This window comes from Pyrus communis, chromosome 3, assembly GCF_041283825.1.
Source record: "Pyrus communis isolate YQ-2024b chromosome 3, ASM4128382v1, whole genome shotgun sequence".
Classification (NCBI taxonomy): domain Eukaryota; kingdom Viridiplantae; phylum Streptophyta; class Magnoliopsida; order Rosales; family Rosaceae; genus Pyrus; species Pyrus communis.
Genome location: NC_142567.1, coordinates 25,558,838 through 25,578,786, shown reverse-complemented (window position 1 = coordinate 25,578,786; position 19,949 = coordinate 25,558,838). Strand labels below are relative to the sequence as shown.

At 36.8% G+C, this 19,949-nt stretch overlaps 2 protein-coding genes and 1 non-coding gene across 4 annotated transcripts; 2 read left to right on the top strand and 1 right to left on the bottom strand.

The window, feature by feature from the left end:
- Positions 1-12,655, top strand: LOC137716491 (DExH-box ATP-dependent RNA helicase DExH11). Of its 2 annotated transcripts, none has more exons than XM_068455948.2 (23): positions 1-337; positions 640-897; positions 1,125-1,385; positions 1,471-1,539; positions 1,742-1,817; positions 2,368-2,546; positions 2,672-2,779; positions 3,406-3,507; positions 3,598-3,798; positions 3,946-4,056; positions 5,065-5,132; positions 5,347-5,737; positions 6,188-6,343; positions 6,422-6,532; positions 6,755-6,808; positions 7,438-7,695; positions 8,375-8,484; positions 9,051-9,204; positions 10,124-10,583; positions 11,048-11,262; positions 11,375-11,613; positions 11,972-12,098; positions 12,174-12,655. In XM_068455948.2, exons 1-23 carry the CDS (start codon positions 203-205, stop codon positions 12,384-12,386), a joined length of 4,056 nt encoding a protein of 1,351 aa, XP_068312049.2. In that variant the 5' UTR covers positions 1-202; the 3' UTR covers positions 12,387-12,655. The 2 variants fall into 2 exon arrangements, with proteins under 2 accessions (XP_068312049.2, XP_068312048.2); XM_068455947.2 differs by having other exon boundaries at positions 1,733-1,817.
- Positions 12,656-12,881: 226 nt separating this feature from the next.
- LOC137716492 (uncharacterized) lies at positions 12,882-14,155 on the bottom strand. Its single transcript, XM_068455949.2, has 3 exons — positions 13,813-14,155; positions 13,264-13,500; positions 12,882-13,118 (listed from the first exon to the last, which is right to left on the bottom strand). The coding sequence occupies exons 1-3, from the start codon at positions 14,032-14,034 to the stop codon at positions 13,077-13,079; spliced, it is 501 nt and encodes a 166-aa protein (XP_068312050.2). The 5' UTR covers positions 14,035-14,155; the 3' UTR covers positions 12,882-13,076.
- Positions 13,551-13,622, top strand: TRNAG-UCC (transfer RNA glycine (anticodon UCC)). The gene has a single exon. It is a non-coding gene; the product is annotated as a tRNA-Gly (tRNA).
- Positions 14,156-19,949: the final 5,794 nt, after the last annotated feature.

Genomic DNA, 19,949 nt, shown 5'->3' with positions numbered 1-19,949 from the left:
CTCTGGATTAATAACTCGGATTCCCCGACTGGTAATCCGAGTTGATAGCAAGGGCAGTGAAGCAGTGACAACGACGGCACTTCTTTCCACAACCCATCAAACAAAACCCGCGAAAATCAAACACTCGGAATCGGAATAAAAAACCAAGGGTGTTCGAAAGGTTTCTGAACCCCTGAAACGCTCCAATCCTGGAGCCCGAAAAATGGATCCCGTAGAAGCCGCGAACGGGCTCTCGTTCCGGGTCGGGGTCTCCGGCCACAGTGGCCACCTCCGGCTCGAGCCCCTCTCCACCGTCGAGAGCTCCGACCCCGTCAAGTCTCTCCCTGATTTCATTCTGGTCAGTTCTCTCTTTCCACTTTGCAATTCCGCTGCAAATTTTATTAATTTGGATTCTAGGGTTTGGCTTCGCAAAGTCCCTCCCGTTTTCTTCTTAATTGTCTTCCATTATGTCAAGTGTCGAATTGCTGTGTTGGTTTTTTAGTTTAAGTGCATTTGGGAGCTGAATTGTTGTGTAGGGAGTGTAAATTTGAAAGCTTGAATGCTTCATTGGCAAGCAAACGAGATTGGTTTCGAAATTGCTCAACATGAATGTGACTCGTAATTCAAGTATTAATGTTTGCATTGTTATGTGTGTATCAGCCGCCTGCATTTCCTAGGGAGACGCCCGAATCAATAAAAGAGTATATAGAGGAGAAGTATCTATCGCCAAGATTGGACGACGAAGTATTTGCACCTGAAAATGTTGGGAGGCAGTGGGATTTCGACTGGTTTGATAAGGCAAATGTACCCTTGGAGCCATCACTGCCGCGCTGCGTTGTGGTTCCCATGTGGGAATTGCCGTTTCGGCGCCAGAAGAGTGGGTCAGCCGAATGTCAATGGGAACCTAAATCTGTGGAGGTATGTGGTTCACTCAGTGTTTGTGTTTGCCCACACATGTTGATTAGCTTAGCATGTGAAGTCAAAAACACAATGAGGTGATATGATTCTTTTATCGTTCTAGATGCTATTAGCATATAGATCACCAGTAGTTTTTGTTCTTTAGGGATTTTTGCGTATTTTAGTGCTGCATTTGTTATCATTGTGTTTCTAAGTGTGTCCCAGAGTTTGCTTTTATATTGGTTTAGGTGGATGTCTCAGAACTTATAGTAGGAGCTCAAGAGTCTGGTTCATTGCCACGTTTGGCTGGACCAGCTAAGGATTTTGTACGGGGAAGCATCAACAACCGCCCTTTTCGTCCGGGAGGCTTGGATGATTCCCAATCTCTAGAAAGAGTTCTTCCTGTTGGTGCTTCTAATGGCGAATGGGTACGCGAACTTCTTGTTGGTGGCTCTCCTCAGGCTGTACCTCCAAGCTTTAAGCAAGGAATGGACCTTGGTGATCTGAAGGTTAATTTAATTGTCATCTAGATTGAAAGTTGTAAAAATATATATTGTGCAAAACATAATATTGATGGAATAGCTTTTTTGGAAGGCCTATCCATGCTCGTGGAATGTATATAAGGATCAAAGTTCCCTGGAGAGCGCATCAGATGAAAAACCGGTCAGTTTTGCTTCTCTCTCTCTCTCTCTCTCTCTCTCTCTCTCTCTCTCTCTCTCTCTCTATCTCTACTGAGTCATTGTTTAAAAACTCAGTGGTTCTTCCTATAGTTTTTATACTTCTATCCTGTATGTATAATAATTGTCTCTTATCTTAAGTTGACAAATGATTTGTTTTTATTTGTATGTGTTGCTAGTCTTTGCAGAGTGGGTTGTCTGTACAGTTTGATGACCTGTTCAAGAAGGCTTGGGAAGAGGATGTTGTTGAATTTGAAGGAGATGGTATGTATAAACTGCTAACTGGATACAATTTGTTTATAGTTTTTATAGTTTTATGGATTAAGAGCTGTAACTTAATTCACTGGGCCTTGATGCTTAGGCTTATAAAATTGGGGCAGTCATAGGTCAGATTTAGAATATGTCTGCTTTCAAATCAGCGGCAGATAAGTTGGCTCTATTAGGTTGAGATTGCTTTGATGTTTGTTCTTGACTAAGCATAGAAAGTAGATTTATGCAGAACTATGATACATTCCAAGGTCATGTATCCACATTGGATTTCAGCTTCTAATAGTTGCAGGGTTAATAAACCATGCATCTATAATAATTCATAAAGTGAAAAGTTAACTCTTTTGTCCCCTGCCTATCAAACATTAACTAGGTTTATGAATCATGTTGGATGAATGAATGTGTAATAGGGATGAGAGCCCATATTGTTGTCAACTATTCACTGAGTAACTTTGAACAAAGGACAAAATTTCTGTGAGCAGTCTCTCAGAGTCTTAAGTGTTTTGCTTTCACTATTTTTGGGCTAATCTGGATGCCATCCACAAAGGTCAATTATCAGGATCAGAATCTGTTAAGTCAGAGGATGAAGCAAAGGAGGTTGATGTTGCCATCGATACTTCTGAGCCTGAATTGTCTTTGTTGGATGAGATTTTGTCGGTTGCGGCAGGAGAATCAAAGTCAAGATCTAATGGACTTGGTGAAGATGATGAACAAAATCCGAAGAAGGTATTTATTTGTGAAGTAACTGTTTACAGAAACTTTCTAACATTTGCACATGTCATGTTTCGTGCTTTTAACTGAATTTTGCTCACTGCTGTATTTTTATTTTTTAACTAGTTCGCCATTGGCAGGCTTGGGCTATTAGTGGAGGTACTGAATATATTGCAGAGAACTTTGGTGATCTTGTTCCCGACAAAGCACTTGATTTTCCTTTTGAATTGGACAAATTCCAGAAGGAGGTATCGGTCAATCCAAACTCTCTTCTACTATGTTTCCATTAGAAGATTGATTTCTTTTTAGTTACTAAGCTTGGTTTTCCTTGGCTTGTAGTTGGGTTTGTATCCCTTTAACTAATATAATTTAATTATATGATGAAAAAAATTAAGATCAGTAGTTGATTTATGCACATACATAGTACACTCTCAGTCATTTTCAAGAGTGGGATGTTGCTGATGTCCCACAGACATTGTTTGTATTGACTACATAACGAAGTCAACATGGGTAAGTTTGTTGTACATTGTTGTCATGCAGAGAACAGGGCTAGATATATGTTGTTGTTGGGTGAGTTATACTTTTAGCGCTCTTGAGAAGGTTAAAAGTTTATTAGTTGTGTAGCTACTTAATTTATTATCCAACTTGTCTTGTTGAAACAGTCATTAGACTTTTCATGTGACAGTAAATTGCAGGATTCATGGACAAAAAAAATGACACTTAGAAATTCTTAATGTAATTTATTTGACTTTCCTCCTTTTCTCTCACTATTATAGATTACAAATTATTTAACATTTGTTATCTTTAGGATTGCTTTGAGAATTCTGTTTTTAATATCCTAAATAAACTTTCCTCTGCATTGTGATGTTTACAGGCTATTTATTATCTTGAAAAGGGGGACTCAGTATTTGTGGCTGCTCACACATCAGCTGGAAAGACAGTTGTTGCAGAATATGCATTTGCTTTAGCATCAAAAGTACAGCTTGAATCCTTGAGCTCGCAGTTACTTCTAATCATATATATTTAATTTTTCGTCAATTCTGACCCTTATGTTAATTTTGTGCAGCATTGCACCAGAGCTGTGTATACTGCTCCTATCAAAACCATTAGCAATCAAAAATATAGAGATTTGTGTGGAAAATTTGATGTTGGACTTCTCACTGGTGATGTTAGCTTGAGGCCAGAGGCTTCTTGTCTTATTATGACCACCGAAATATTAAGGTCAATGCTTTATCGTGGTGCTGACATAATACGTGATATTGAATGGGTAAAAGGCTCATTTTTTTGTGATATTCTTTTGAACATTAATTTCCCACTATTTTCTTGGTTAATATTGTATTTGTTTTCCCCAGTTTTTTTACAAGTAAGTTATTAATATATTTTTGTTACTCTTTCTGCATGTTTGTGGATATAGGTTATCTTTGATGAAGTGCACTATGTCAATGATGTTGAAAGAGGTGTTGTTTGGGAAGAAGTTATTATAATGCTTCCAAGACACATCAATATTGTTCTCCTTTCAGCTACGGTATTTACTTTTTGCTGGTACCATTGCCAATGTCCACATGAAACAAATATGAAAATATGAAGTATGATTATCTATAAAAAGAAAGGTATGAGGATTTAGGTTTGTTGACCACTATTTTTTTTTTTTTTTGACAAAATAATTTTTTTTTTAGTAGAAACAAGAGAATTTTATTAAAACAATAAGGAATTACAACAAGTGGATAAGAAATCCACCAACTTGCCAAACTAGCTAAGGCCTCTCAAGTATGACTACCTTACAAGTAACTAAGGCTGAACCAAATACATTTTACTGCTGCTAACATATCCATCAGGACCATCACCATATAAGAAAGATAACCCCTGAACTAATTCGAAACTGATGCCCAGTATCTTACTCTACCCATAATTCCTCAACTCCCACTCCCTTATAATCCTCAAAAATTCTTCCATCACGCTCCAACCAAATGTTCCAAAAATCTGCCAACACCAAACTGCCCCACAAAGCTTTAGCTTTCTTCCCCTTTCCTAAAGCCTTGAACTTGGTGCTTAGAAGCTCGAAACAATCCTTTGGAATAACCCAACTAGCTCTAACTTCCGTGAACAATGTCAACCCCAGCTGTATCAAGTAAGAGCAATGGTGAAAAACATGATTAACCATGCAAGAACTTTTGACTTTTGGAGGAGATTTTGTTTTTCAAATCCGAGAATAGGGTGGATATGTTGCACAGTTCCAATGTTGCACAAGAAAGACTGAAAGAGCTATAGGATTTGCAAGTGAACAATCGTGACCCATCTAGTTTCCACCTATTATCATCAAACAAACATTTTCCACCTTCTCTAACAACCCAGCTGCCTTTGCTATCGCCAACTCATTCAAATTTCTTCTGAAATCAAAATTCCAACTCATTGACTGAAGAGAAGAATCCACAAAACTTGAAATTCTCTGGTCGTGCATTCCCCTGCCTCTGTATTATTATTTTTGTTTGCGGCACAAGATGCATTGCATTACAAATTAGTTATGAATTTGTAGGTACCAAACAAAGTTGAGTTTGCTGACTGGATTGGACGGACAAAGCAAAAGCAAATCCGTGTTACTGGGTAAGCATGAATCTTTGTGGCATATGGATTTATTTTATAGTTATGTCATCTTGGTTTTCTTGTGACAGTTCATATTATTTAAAACTCTCTTTGTCTCTTTTTGTCATTGCTCATTCTTATTTTTATAAGGATGTGGCTTAAAGGAAGTTTGAATTACATTGTTGTGAACTTATTTACACTATTTTCACATTTGAGAATATAATTGTGATATCAGGACTACAAAAAGACCAGTCCCATTGGAGCACTGTCTATTTTACTCCGGAGAACTTTACAAAATATGTGAAAGCGAAATCTTCATTCCCCAGGGGTTCAAAGCTGCAAAAGATGCATTTAAGAAAAAGAATATGAGTGCCACTACTGGTGGTAGTGGATCACAGGCACCAGCTTCCGCTTCTCACGATGGGACTCGATCTCAAAAACAAAGTTCAAACTGGGGCGGAAAACAGAAGAAGCAATCTGGTTCCCAAAATTCAGGGATTTTCTCCCGAACTGGAGGAGCAAATCAAAACAATGGAAATGGCATGAACAGTTGGGGTTTAAGAAGATCAGATGCTTATTTGTGGTTGTCACTTATTAACAAGCTCTCAAAGATGTCGCTGTTACCTGTATGTTTGAATATAACCCCTGTGCCACACGTCCGTTGCTTTAAATTCATTTGATTCTAGTCAATCATGGAAAGAATACAACCACCACCTGTGAGGATTGTGTAGTGTTTTTTTTCTTTATATGGAACAAAATATGTGGAAATGTCAAAATATAAAAATAAGAAATAGTTTTTTTCTACTGAAATAGAGTAGTTTTAGATAAATAAGAGGAAGGCACCACGAAATGTGTTTTCTGCATCAGTTTCTTATTTAACAGGGCAAAAAACGTTGATTCCCTCCATGGCAAGATTGGAATTTCTACTCAGTATGTAGGAACCAGAGAGTTGTTGCATTATTCTTGTTAATGCCTGTGTTAGGAACTTAGAGTTACCTTCTCTTATAGTAAATAATAATTTACCTTCTCTTATAGTAATTAATAATTATGTAATATTGGTGTCAATGTGTGCCTAGGTGGTTGTATTTTGTTTCTCAAAGAATCGCTGTGATAAGTCAGCTGATAGTATGTATGGGACTGACCTTACAAGTAGTTCTGAGAAAAGTGAGATTCGTGTTTTCTGTGACAAAGCATTTTCCCGCCTAAAGGGATCTGACAGGACTTTACCACAGGTTCAGTTGCACGCTAATTATTTCTTTATACTTAACCGGAAAACCTTGAGACTTGGACATAATATGTTTGATATACAGGTTGTCAGAGTTCAAAGCCTTCTCCATAGAGGAATTGGCGTCCATCATGCTGGACTACTTCCAATTGTTAAGGAAGTAGTGGAAATGCTTTTTTGTCGTGGAGTGATCAAGGTATTTTACTTCTGTGTCGTGGCATTCGTGTTTCGATTTTCAAAATGATACACCAGTTACCTTTGATGATCTTTAGAGGTTAACAAAAATATTGCAAATAGTTTGTATGTGTGTTAATAAGGACCATTTGAGTTCAGGTTTCACCATTGTTTCCCATTTGATTGAGTTGTCAGGGTCATATTTTATCTGTAGTGTTTTAGTGCTTTATCTCTGTTGTTGTAGGTTTTGTTCTCAACAGAGACATTTGCAATGGGGGTTAATGCACCAGCTAGAACGGTGAGTTGTGTTTATGTGGTTTTCTCAAAATGGGAAGTATAATTCTGCTACACATATAAAAATAATAATTTAATTTATGTTATTTTTTCCTTTCACACATATTCTTTATATCTGACTTCCTTTGTTGAATTGATTTTCTACTTTTTAATTTTGAATTGATTAACATCAATCAATCTTACAAACCTTCAATGAAATAGTTGTACAAGTTTACAAATAGTCCTGTTGGCACAATAGTTTACAAATTTGTTGACTGAACTAATTATTTTCATAATTTGAGGCTACTTCTGTAAGATTTTCTATTTTTTACATCTTATAACGTGGTCATGTAGAAGAGTCTTTGATTCAATTCCACCATTAAACTGATTCGCTTGATGGTTTTGACTTCATAATTGAGTTCTATAGTCTTAATCATTACTTCATTAAAACAAGAAAGAACATAGTCTCTGACACCTAAATGTATTTTAATTTTCTGCAGAGCCACTTCATGTCCTGTACTAGTTCTGGTTTATCTGTATTGATGAAACTTCAATTTTGACAAACATTTCTGATTTGCCAATAGAATATCTTGAGTTCTATACCTGTTTGCTTTTTGTTGGTTGCATTCTAACATTCTTCAAGGTGTTTTGCAGGTTGTTTTTGATACGTTAAGGAAATTTGATGGCAAGGAATTTAGACAATTACTTCCAGGAGAATACACTCAAATGGCAGGCCGTGCGGGCAGAAGAGGACTTGATAAAATTGGTACAGTTATTGTAATGTGCCGTGATGAAATCCTAGAAGAGAGTGATTTGAAGCATGTCATAGTTGGAAGTGCAACCAGGCTTGAATCTCAGTTTCGGCTTACCTATATCATGATCCTGCATCTCCTTCGTGTTGAGGAACTGAAGGTACCTGGTTACTTAATTCATACAAAAAGGGAAGGAAAAGGATTGCAGATCAGTATTTTACCAAAATTGAAGTAACATTCCAAGTTCTAGGTGCTAAAGATAAAGCCTGCATCTTGGTACATCTAGCTTTGCATAAATATAGAGACATGCTTCCCATAACTTATGCAACTTTATGGGGGTAAACAAATATGTGCCTCTTATAAATAGAGTGGCCCAGAATCACTAATATTTCATTGAGGCTCTCTAGGAGGGGAAAGAAAACCTGGTAGGTGTGTCTCAGGCTGCGTTTAAAGTAACGCCCATTGTGGCCCCACTGGGTGAAGGAATAGCTTCTGGATTTAACCTCATTCTCACAGTATTTTATCAGCAAAAGCTTATTTTTCGTAAAGTTATAATGATTGTCCCTTTCAGTTAATTCTTTGTTTATGGAGAATACAAGTCTTCTTTTCATATCATAAGTCCGTAATGTTTTAGCTCAGGCTGCACTTAAAGTAGAACCATCTTTGGTCTATTGGGTAAAGGAATGGCTTCTGCATGTTAACCCGAGTCTCACAGTATTCTATCACCTCATATGGATTGTCCCTTCTAATTAATTCTGTGTTTTTGAAGAATACAAGTCTGGTTTCCATATCTTTTAGTGACTCCATTTTACTACTATTGGTTGGGACTATCACTGCAGGTGGAGGACATGCTGAAAAGAAGTTTTGCTGAGTTCCATGCTCAGAAGAAACTACCAGAACAGCAGCAACTTCTGATGCGAAAGCTTGCTCAGCCTACAAAAACTATTGAGTATGTTTATGGCAGAGTCATTGTTACTTATTTGTATAATCTTTACATGGGCATGTACAGGTTTTGTATGTGACGTCATATGCTACTTCTTACATGATATTTATGCTTGTTTTACTCAATTCAGTGGTAACCTACTAAATGTGGGTGCAGTTCATTCCCATGCATGTAAGCTTTAAAAGATTAAAAGACTGCTAGACAAGTGATATGTAAAAATGGTTATGTATAAATCTTGGTGATTTCAGCTTAGGCTTATATGTCATTATCTCATAATGACCACATTTTCTGCTATTAGTAAGCATATTAATCTAATTTGTGGACTTGTAATGGCATATCATTTAACAATATGAAAAAATGATTCTTTTTTAAAACAATGGTCGATGGGTTGTCCTTATTAATCAGTCTAGTAAATGTGTAAGGTGGGCATCTCTATGATACTAATCGTCAAAGCTTCATCTATGCAATATGAGCAACTTAGATGCTGCAGTTCATTTCTTCATGTTTTTTTTTTTTGCCTTTCATCACGTACAAACCTTTATGTGAGTGTCACTTGGTTATTTTGCATGTAGATGTATAAAATGTGAATCAGCTATTGAGGAGTATTATGACATGTACTCAGAAGCTGCGAAGTATAGCAAGGAAATATCGGAGGCCGTTATGCAGTCTTCTATTGCCAAACAATTTCTTACAACTGGGAGAGTGGTAGTCATGGGATCACACTCAGTGAGTTCCTTACATATCTATTCCTTACATAGTTACACATCTATTACGGTCATAACCTAAACCTCTTTTTTTTTTTTCTTTTTTTTTTTCTTTTTTTTTCTTTCATAAATTCCCCTTGTCCTCCCTCAGGATCAAATTGTAGTATTACTCTTCTGAGTAGTGCATGCAATATGTTACTAGATATGATTCTTTTCATGCATGACTTTTGGTGATTCTTAAAGTGATTTGTGGTTACTGATATTATGCTGACATCTGATGTATATCTATCAAAAAATAATTTAAAAGAAGAAAGAGTGCTGTCTTCTGGTGGTGAGTTGGTTGGAAATGTGTTTTAGAAGAATGAAATATTTGTAATTAGAATAAGATTTGGACTTAATTATTTTCTATCTCTGAGTATAATTTAGCTGTGACTTAAATAAACAACCCAATTTAACTCCCTTAAACACCCCAAAGCTGGAGTCTTCACGGACCACTCTTTTGCAAAAGTTGGGAGACATGATCCTACATCCTGGAGGGAAGATCAACATAGATTCTAGGGAGTTTGAGTTACCTTACCTTAAACCTAAAAAAAAAATTGGTAATCGAGTTTCAGAACTTATTATTTTTACTCTGGAAATGATTGATAATAGAAAATGGCATGTATTAAACCTCGAAGGTCAATTGATAATCTGAGATATTGCTCTGTGATATCTCACTCTCCCTTCCTTCGCCTTTGAAACTGAAGTCAAAGGGGATCATGTTTGTTCATATCATTTTCCCTGATCATATGGTTGATTGCATCTATTCTGCTGTTTCTCTTTCTCATATTAAACTGCATTAGTAAACTCTTCTGATTTGCCATTGATATTTCTTTATTTCTATCTGGTTCTTTGTTAGATAGTGATTGGTATGCTAATACTGTATCATGCTTTACCAACAGGCACAGGACCACTTGCTTGGAGTCGTCGTGAAAGCACCTAGTGCTAATAATAAACAGTACATCGTTTTGGTGCTGAAACCTGAATTATTGCCCCAGACTCCACTGGGTAGTGGTAACTTGCAAGACAGTAAAAACACAAATTTTCCACAAGGTTATTTTGTGGTACCAAAATCTAAACGTGCTCTTGATGAAGAGTATCGTTCTGGTGTCACACCTCGGAAAGCATCGGGTGTCATCAAGATAAAATTACCACACCAGGGTTCTGCTGCTGGGGTGAGCTTTGAGGTTAAAGAAGTTGACAGCAAAGATTTTCTATGCATATGCAATTGCAAGATAAAAATTGACCAAGTTGGGCTTCTTGAAGACAATAGCAATGCTGCTTACTCCAAGACAGTTCAACAGCTGTTGGACACAAAATCCGACGGAAAGACGTACCCTCCAGCCTTGGATCCATATAAAGGTACATATTTGTCAATTTTTTTTTTTTTTTGAACAATCAATATTATCTACACTAAGGGGAGGGGGTGGGCTTATCCTCACACATATTTGTCGATTTTAAATAAGAAATAAGATCAAGTAAATGCAGTTGTATCATTACAAAGTTGCATTCATCCCAGATATATATACACTTTAATGTAACTATAGAATTGTGATGCATGCCTTTTTGGTTTTATGTCGTTGGAAATCTGAATTCCCGACTATGCACTCCTTGGTTTGATATTCGTTTGTCCCCTTTGCTTTCTCTTTTCTGTTCAATTGTTTCTGTTTGGTTCAAAATTCAATTGTTGAGAAAGCCTACTAGCCTGCTTATATAATATCTGGCATGTGCTCATTAAAACGTGCCTAACACTTGGGATAAATTGAGAATTTTTAGAGCTTAACTCGCCCTTAAAGCTGACTTTCATGGTGGTGACTCTGGTTCAGATCTGAATTTGAGAGATGTAAATCTTGTCGGAACATACCATAAGTGGATTAACTTATTGCAAAAGATGGCAATGAACAAGTGCCATGGGTGTATAAAGTTGGACGAGCACATTAAGTTGGCAAGAGAGATAAAGAGACACAGTGAGGAAGTCGATGCTCTTAAGTTTCAAATGTCAGATGAAGCACTTCAACAAATGCCAGACTTTCAAGGCCGGGTACTTTTCTACGATCCACATATTTTTTTCTTAGTTGCTGTGGCTTGTGCTAATTGTCTCAACACTTGTGATTCATCTTCGTAGTTTAATTTTGTATTTTCACTATTTTCAGATAGATGTTCTGAAGGAAATTGGATGTATAGATGCTGATCTTGTGGTTCAAATAAAAGGCCGTGTAGCATGCGAAATGAATTCTGGGGAGGAGTTGATATCCACAGAGTGTTTGTTTGAAAACCAACTGGATGACCTGGAACCAGAAGAAGCGGTGGCGTTGATGTCTGCCTTTGTGTTTCAGCAGAGGAATACTTCAGAACCTTCTCTTACTCCAAAACTGTCTCAGGCCAAACAGAGGTCATTCACTCCCATCATCTGCATACAAATTTTCTTCTGTGCCAAGTTCCATGCTTAAATATCGTGTTTAATACAAAATATATGCATAAGGTTTTGGTAGTATACTTTATACTTACATTTAGAGGCTGCAATCGACCACCAGATCTGGCCGGATTTGTTACATAGAATTCTTACTTCTCGGTGTCCTTAAGCAGAGACTTGTTACCAGATATGAGATGCTTATGAAGTTCTGGCTTGTGTACTGATAATCAAAACTTCGATTACATCATGCTGCATATACCTTAATTTCCATCGAAAATTGTGTTCTGTATTATTCCCGTTCCCGAGTAAACTCATTTTATATAATTATTCATTTCAGATTGTACGATACAGCAATAAGACTTGGCCAGCTTCAAGCCCACTTCAATGTTCAAATAAATCCAGAGGAGTATGCTCGAGAGAATCTCAAGTTTGGTCTTGTTGAAGTCGTTTATGAGTGGGCAAAGGTATTTATCTGAGAATTTCATCAACTCCTCGTATGATTTTAGAGTGGTTGGTCTTACATGCCCTTGTTATCGCAGGGCACTCCGTTTGCAGACATTTGCGAACTTACAGATGTTCCCGAAGGCATGATAGTTCGAACCATTGTCAGACTTGATGAGACGTGCCGTGAGTTCAAAAATGCTGCATCTATTATGGGCAATTCTGCTCTGTACAAGAAAATGGAAACAGCATCAAATGCGATAAAGCGTGACATTGTATTTGCCGCTAGCTTATATGTCACCGGAGTCTAACTGCGTCGCAACCTGAAGGTGTACCACTCCAGTTCATCCCTGTAAGTACTGAGTGGGAGGATCTGGAGAAGCATACCGCATTCATACCCGTTTGCTGTATATTACCATACGCTCAATTTCCGCAAAGTTCCTCAATCTTCGGTCATAGAATTTGTTTATTGTACCGTAATAGATTCGTTCTGCTAACAATTTTAGATGTAGAACAACAGCAGGATTTCAATGTGCAATTTTAGTTCAGAAACAGAAAGCTAACAAGTGACATTTTCTTTTTTCGCTCGAGCCAAATTTTTCACCGAAGAAGAGATTTCATTAGCATCGAAAGCCGTAATCTTAGGATTAGTTTTGGTCATTTATCTTCCTCACCATTCATGTAAATCGAACCTGAGACTTCCATCCTCTCCAAGACAAATACAACCGAAGGCTAGTTGGCAGCTAACATGCAATTTGTGCAGCAGATAGAGTTTGCTCAAGTGGAATAATAAAGATTGAACTTCCTTTCATAGAAGCAACATATTTATTTTTATTTTTAAAAATTTATTATAAATAAGGGCATGAGAGAGTTCGAAGTTATTACATTAATTTAGAGAGGAGGAATTTCGAACCCAAAACTCATACATTGAAATTCTCAAATTGCAGAGAAACAATAATATGCAGACAAAAATCTGCAATGTAATTACTTCTCGTTTAATCCTAACTTTCACTCCTCCTTGGCTTCCCTGAATCAAAACCCACCTGGAACAAAAGCAAATCAAATCAAATAACCAAATTTTAAAAACATTAGCAAATCTCTGAATCAAAAGACAGTAGCACGTAATGCCATTTTTGAAGCGCCAGTAACAGTTCCCTCGTAAAAAACGAGCGGTTAAGTTTAACCTACAGCATTGCCAGCAGAAGCGTCTGGGATCCAGTCATTAGTTGCTGGGTTGCACTGGCAAGAAGCGTGGACGTCGGTGTCGGAATCCGGTGCTAAATTGTAACTGTTGTTACCTTTGTTTTGCACTTTGATGAACCCAGTTCCTGTGGTGTGGTGTTGCTTGTCAATGTCGTTCAGGTCCTTGTAGTAGTCTGTCTCCACAAACTCCTCACCAACCTCACTTCCATTCACCACTATTTTCTGCTCAAAAAAATAAATAAATAATAAGAGGAAATAAAATAAACAAGCAAGCGTTTGTAGTCCAACGGTTAGGATAATTGCCTTCCAAGCAATAGACCCGGGTTCGACTCCCGGCAAACGCATTTTATTTTTATTTTTAAGAGAACTTTAATGAAAAACTTTATTTTAACAAAAAAAATAAAAAACCATATTTTTATACTACTCAATTTTCAAACTATTTTCATTATTTTTCTTATTTTTAAACTACAAAAGTTAAGTGCAGAAACTACATGGATCAAAACCATCAAAGACCAAAACCATCATAAAACTAACCTGCGAATCGTTTTCGAGACGATGGAACTCAACGAGTTCAGGAATTTGGTCTTCATTTTTCAAATCATCCACATACTTTGACGAATACTCACTGCGTTGAGGTTTGGAGTGACGCTTGGGAGTCACTCCGTCGAAGTACTCTCTCGTCTTCGACTCGATCTCTGCCTCTTCCTCGCTCGACAAATGAACGTCACTCCTGTTTGGCCTCCCACAGCACTCCATTTTCTTCTTCTTCCTCTTCTCTAATCTCTTCTGTATTTTCCTACAAACTCTCTCTGTTAATTGGGTTTTATACAAGAGAGAGAGAGAGAGATTTTTTCTTACCTAATTAGTTGTTGACTTTATGACATTGTGGTGGGAAGTTTTGGGATCCATAAGTATTCAACTTTTTTGAGAGAAAATATCTCAGTGATCTTATCCATTTGTCCTTTGCTTACCTGGCATGGTTTGATGGCAAAATCAACAGAAATGTCCCTGAGATTGTTCATCATCCATCATTTTGGTTATTCCGTTAAAAACTCTTTGGGTAATTTTCAAAGCTTCTTAACTCAATCGTTTCTTAACCAAATTGCCCAAATAGTTTTTAATGGAATGACCAAAATGATGGATGGTGGACAACCATTTGTAACATTCCACATCGTCCAGGGGAGTGGATCATATAAGCCTTATATGTATATTCTAATCTCCACCTAGCACAGCTCACTGGCTTCAAGTTCCATTGGAACTCTGAAGTTAAGCGGTTCGCGCGAGAGCAATCCCAGGATGGGTGACCCATTGGGAAGTTCTCGTGTTCCCAGACACAAAACCGTGAGGGCGTAGTAAGGGCCCAAAGCGAACAATATCGTGCTACGGTGGAGTCAAACCCGAGATGTAGTGGGGGCCCGGGCCGGGATGTGACACCATTTCTATTGATTTTCAATCTTATGGACCAAAGTGATATGTTATGCAAATGCTAAAGTCTATTTTGACTATTTAGCCTTTCAAGTTGGGTTCTCTTTTTTTCCTAGATTTTTATAAATCTTTTATTATTATCAAGGAGATGTAAGAGGATTTAAAATTATTATAATACTTTAGAGTAGGAGTTTCGAACTCGGAATACATGAATATAAACCAAACGTTCTATCAACTAAGATATTGGACTATCTCTTCTAGATTTTGATTATTTGATGTTCTATTGTCTTTAATTTTATTTACATAAACATTTGGGGTGGGCTAGAGAGCTTATACGCTCACAATTTTTATGCAAATTTGAACTAGTTTTATGGTGCAATGGTAATGCGAATCATTTAGATTGTCTTTATATTGCCAAGGTGAAAGCAAGAATTCTTACAACTCAACGACATTTGTTACATATGTACTAAAATTAGTGAGAAATGAGAGATTTGAACTCCTACTGTGAATCTAAGAGTAAACTACTTTATAATTGAAACTGTAAGCCTACAGAAAGTTAGTTGGGAAAGAGAAAAAAGAAGAAACGTGTTTGGTTTCTACCTAAGTTATAATGTGTTTCACGTTGTTTAGTTTGGGCCAGTGGCAAAGTCAGAAATAGTCGGGGGAGGGACGAACTATAAAAGGGTAAAAGGTTCCAAAAAAATATGGACATCCAGGTTTGCAAGAAGATTATGTGAACTACCCAGAATATTCGAAGGAGAATTTGGATAACCGAAATATCTGAAGGAGGATTTGAACTACCCCAAATATTCGAAGAAGGATTTGAACTAACATCATTATTTAAATGAGGATTTAAGCATTGTTTCTTGTTGTATCATTCCATTACATAATTGTATAATGAGCAAAGTTCTAAAAGACGCTAAACGCTAGTTGGGCGGCAACATGGCCTAATGCTCAGGCGAGAATCTAGATGGATTTAAATAAATTTATTACATATCGTATAAATAAGTGCCCATTTATTATATAGCATATAACATCTAAAAATATTAATAAATTTTATGTATTACTTTGTTGAATTTGGTTGTAAAAGAAACAAATTCAAATGATTACGAGTTTGTAACACTTTACGGAATATTTTTTGAAGCTTGTAAGGGTTTATAATGAATTTTAAGAGAAATAATGGTGTCAAACACGTGGCTTAAAAAACATTGGAGAATAATTAAAAAACAAAACAAATCCAATATAAATCAGCACATCTAACTAGTAAACTAGGTGACGCAAATTGATTGGACAATAGTTCAAAAACCAAAACAAATTGGGTGAATTTTGAAAGGGCATGTGGGGTGAGATGGGGGAGAGAGAAAGTCTCTCTTCTTGTTGGTTGGAACCCAAAACATAAGCTCTATTTCCAGAAGCTACAAAATGTAGCTCTCTATTCCTCCTTTCTTTGGCCGGAGTATTTTAAAAAAAAAAAAAAAAAAAGAGAGCGCAGCAACCTACGATGCGCAGTAGCAGGGACTTCTCACGGAGTTACAAGCTTTCCGACGAGATCAGAGGGGCTGACCAATGCTCCTTGACATGCTTTTTAACGAGGGAAGGTACGGCCGCACCTCTTTGCACCTCTATAGCTTCGCCGCAGGCTCGGGCATACTCATCTTGCAAGAAAGAAATATGGTGATGATGCCCAAAAAAATGTTAAATGGGCTCAGGCCCACAACTTGGTGCAAATCGAATCAAACTGGAACCAGACCAATCTAGTTTGGGTCCAATTTGGTTCGATTTTCATGACATTTTTTGGATTTGTTGCATTAGTCGGCAACCGTCAAAAATCAATTTGGAGCATTCTTCTATCTATATTCTTTGTACTTTAATTCTTGTTCGATCTTTTCTTTTCGATTTGTTGAAATACTTTAGTACAAAACTGGATCCTCGCCTGAGCTCATGATGGGGATCCTCCTGAGCAGCCCATTTGGGCTATTGAAATTTGATCCAACGGCTCCAAACATGGGGCCTTTCTAAAAGTTATAATAATTGCAGCCGTTGGATCAAGTTTGAACGCCCTGGATAGGCTGCTCATGAAGATCTCCATCCTGAGCTCATGAGAGGATCCAGTTCCCTCTAGTACTTCCTGTGACATCCCACATCGTTCAGGGGAGTGATCCTTATATGTATATTCTCATCTCTACCTAGCACGAGGCCTTTTGGGAGCTCACTGGCTTCGGGTTCCGTAGGAACTCCGAAGTTAAGCGAGAAGGGGGCTAGAGCAATCCTATGATGGGTGACCCACTGGGAAGTTGCTTGTGAGTTCCCAAAAACAAACCGTGAGGGAATGGTAAGCCCAAAGCGAACAATATCGTGCTACGGTGGTGGAGCGGGCCCGGCAAGTGATTCGCCCCGGGCCGGGATGTGACACTTCCAACCCAAGAGTAAAAAAAAGGGTCTCGTAACAAATATAATGCATGTGCAAGGACTGTAGCAATGAGATTACAACTTATAAGTAAAATCCTTGTGAGGATCCTCTCCGGATCCTCGAGGATGAGGATCCTAGGGATCCTCAAATCGTGTCCATTTATCATATATCGTGTGGTCAGAAATTATTTAAATATTTATATTTAAAATTAAACATGAACAATACATGACGAAAACTGGCTACACGATATACGATGAATGGACATGATTTGAGGATTCCCAGAATACTCATAAAGAGGATCTAGAGAGGATCGTCATTCCTAAAATCCATCATACCATCAAGTCTCTAAAATCACATACCACTTTGCCGGGGTACATATTACAACTTATAACTAAAATCCACCAATAACTTCGTCAATTACGTCACTTGATTTGAGTGGTCTTACAATCGTAATATGACTAAAACAATACGGTTTGAACTTTGATTAACCAATTACATAATTCTTATTTGGTAAGACATATCATGATGCGGTATAAAATATATAATTGTTATTATGAGCATCTCTCATTTAATAATAGGCTTGATCGAGAGATGTTCTGGCAACTATATAAGGACTGTTCCTGTTCTCACAATATATACGTTCCATTCTGAACAAACCCTATTATTACTATAACACTTTCATCTATTGAGAGTAAAAAACTTTATTGCCATCCCCAAGAGCCATGTCATCCTCTTCATACGTATTTCGTGCACATTGATCTTTGAGAATCAAGTCAAAGTGCCTATGATCTATTATTGATGTTGGTTCCAGCTTTTATACTATCACATGCATAACATGATAGAAATGGGGTATACAACCCAAAGCTAACTTATAACACCAGAGGCAACAAAGCCAGTTCAAAAGACTCCAACAGTATCGTCCATGAGCGATGGTCCAATCCAAACAGGAGGAATTTTTTCTCCACTTTGACATCTTTTCAAGTTTATTGTCTACTTGATATGTCAAATTAAATTATTACATTAAACTATTAAAATAAATGTTTTTAAAACAAAAAACAAAAATAAGATTAATAAAATACATTTAATAATTAATTTAAAAAAAAATTCAAGCTACTGTTAATTTTAATAACAAAAGTAAAAACTGCTAATTCATGTCATGTCACGTTAAATTTGACTTTTCGATTGAAAATCATTGTTGTTGGATAAAATAAAATAACATGAACATGGGCAAAAAGAAGAAATGGAACCCCCCCCCCCCCCCCCCCCCCCCCCCCCCCCCGAAAAAGAAAAAAATAATAAAAATCCCCTATACGCTATTAACCCCTAGACCGACAACTAACATATGCTCATGGCTCCACATCATAATATTATATTCTCATGATTAAATTTTTTAATTTCTGAGTCGGAAGTCTGTAATTACCAACGCACTTGCACTCGTTCATCAACATATCTCATCTATCCATCTTCCAACTTAGAACTAAATACTTGAGCTCTCAGCTCTCTCTGGGATTGAAACCATCATCATCATGTTCCTTCATATGTTTACTTGTTGCACCAATGAAGCAAGGTAACCTACCTACATACATACATACATACATACATACATCGTATCAAACCCTTTAAGAGAAGAGATTCATATGTTATTTAAAAAATGGGGTTAGTTATGAGATCCACTCTACATCGAACTTCAACGATCTGAATGTTTATTTTGTAAGTTTCAATTCATAGATCATCCTTACAAAAATTCAATTAAATCAAAAAAATTTAAAGTTTTTCTTAGAACAAAGTGTTCGTCAATTTCTTTGACCTGAATTAAATGCTTCAAATATTTTCGGTTTGGCTAATATTTTGCAATGATAGTTTATGAGGTACAACTAGAAAAATAAATAATTCAGATCGTTAAAGTTTGATTTGGTGTGAACTCTATAACTACTCCTCATTTAAAAAAAAAAAAATAGAAATCCCTCCCATGAAATTAAGGCCTCATATTTCATAAGTTACAATTTCTTGGTTACATTTTGAGCTGTTTTAGGCTGCATATGAGTCTCATTCAATAGAATTATTGTCAACCATCATAATTAGTCGACGGTGAGCATCACCATCACATATGTATAATTTACCAGTTAACAAAATTATAAAATTAAACTCATTCAACGATTAATGTATTGGCAGTGGTTCTTAGCATGAACCGAGTGTTTTGCCGAACATGATTGATATGACCGACATTTTTTTTCATTGTCCGCACACGCTTATTGTTGCCTCTCTATTCAAGACGATAAAATTGTGTATGAAAATAAATTTCTTTGTGCATTGTCAGATGAGTTTAATTTAAATTACTATTCTTGTTCGACAGCTAATCCGGTGGTGATCACGGATCTTAGCAGTGAGCAAATCTTTTGCTCAAGTCCAAGATCTTGCATAAAGTTTTGGAAACTCTTTTTTCGCATTCTGCAAATTCTCATTTATTTTTTACCTTGTTTATCTTTCTTTTCATTTTCAAACTTTAATTTATATTTCCCATTTTTGGACTAACCATGACTCGATGTCAGTCACCTCTTTATAAAATTATGGTTTATTTTTAATTACGTCTTTTGAAACTCAATTTTGATTTCATTTTACCATCTATAACTTAAAAGGCATTACTTTACTTTCTGGAACTTAAAATTTGTTCTATTTTGACTTGTGGACTTTCTCTTCTTTCTGAAACTTATAGGTCACCTCCTAAAACATATGTGGGATCTAACACCCAATAAAACTATGCCACATCTGCAATAAAATTTGATTATAAATCTTCATTATGCATTAACATCGAATAATCAAAGAAATTGATTAGCCT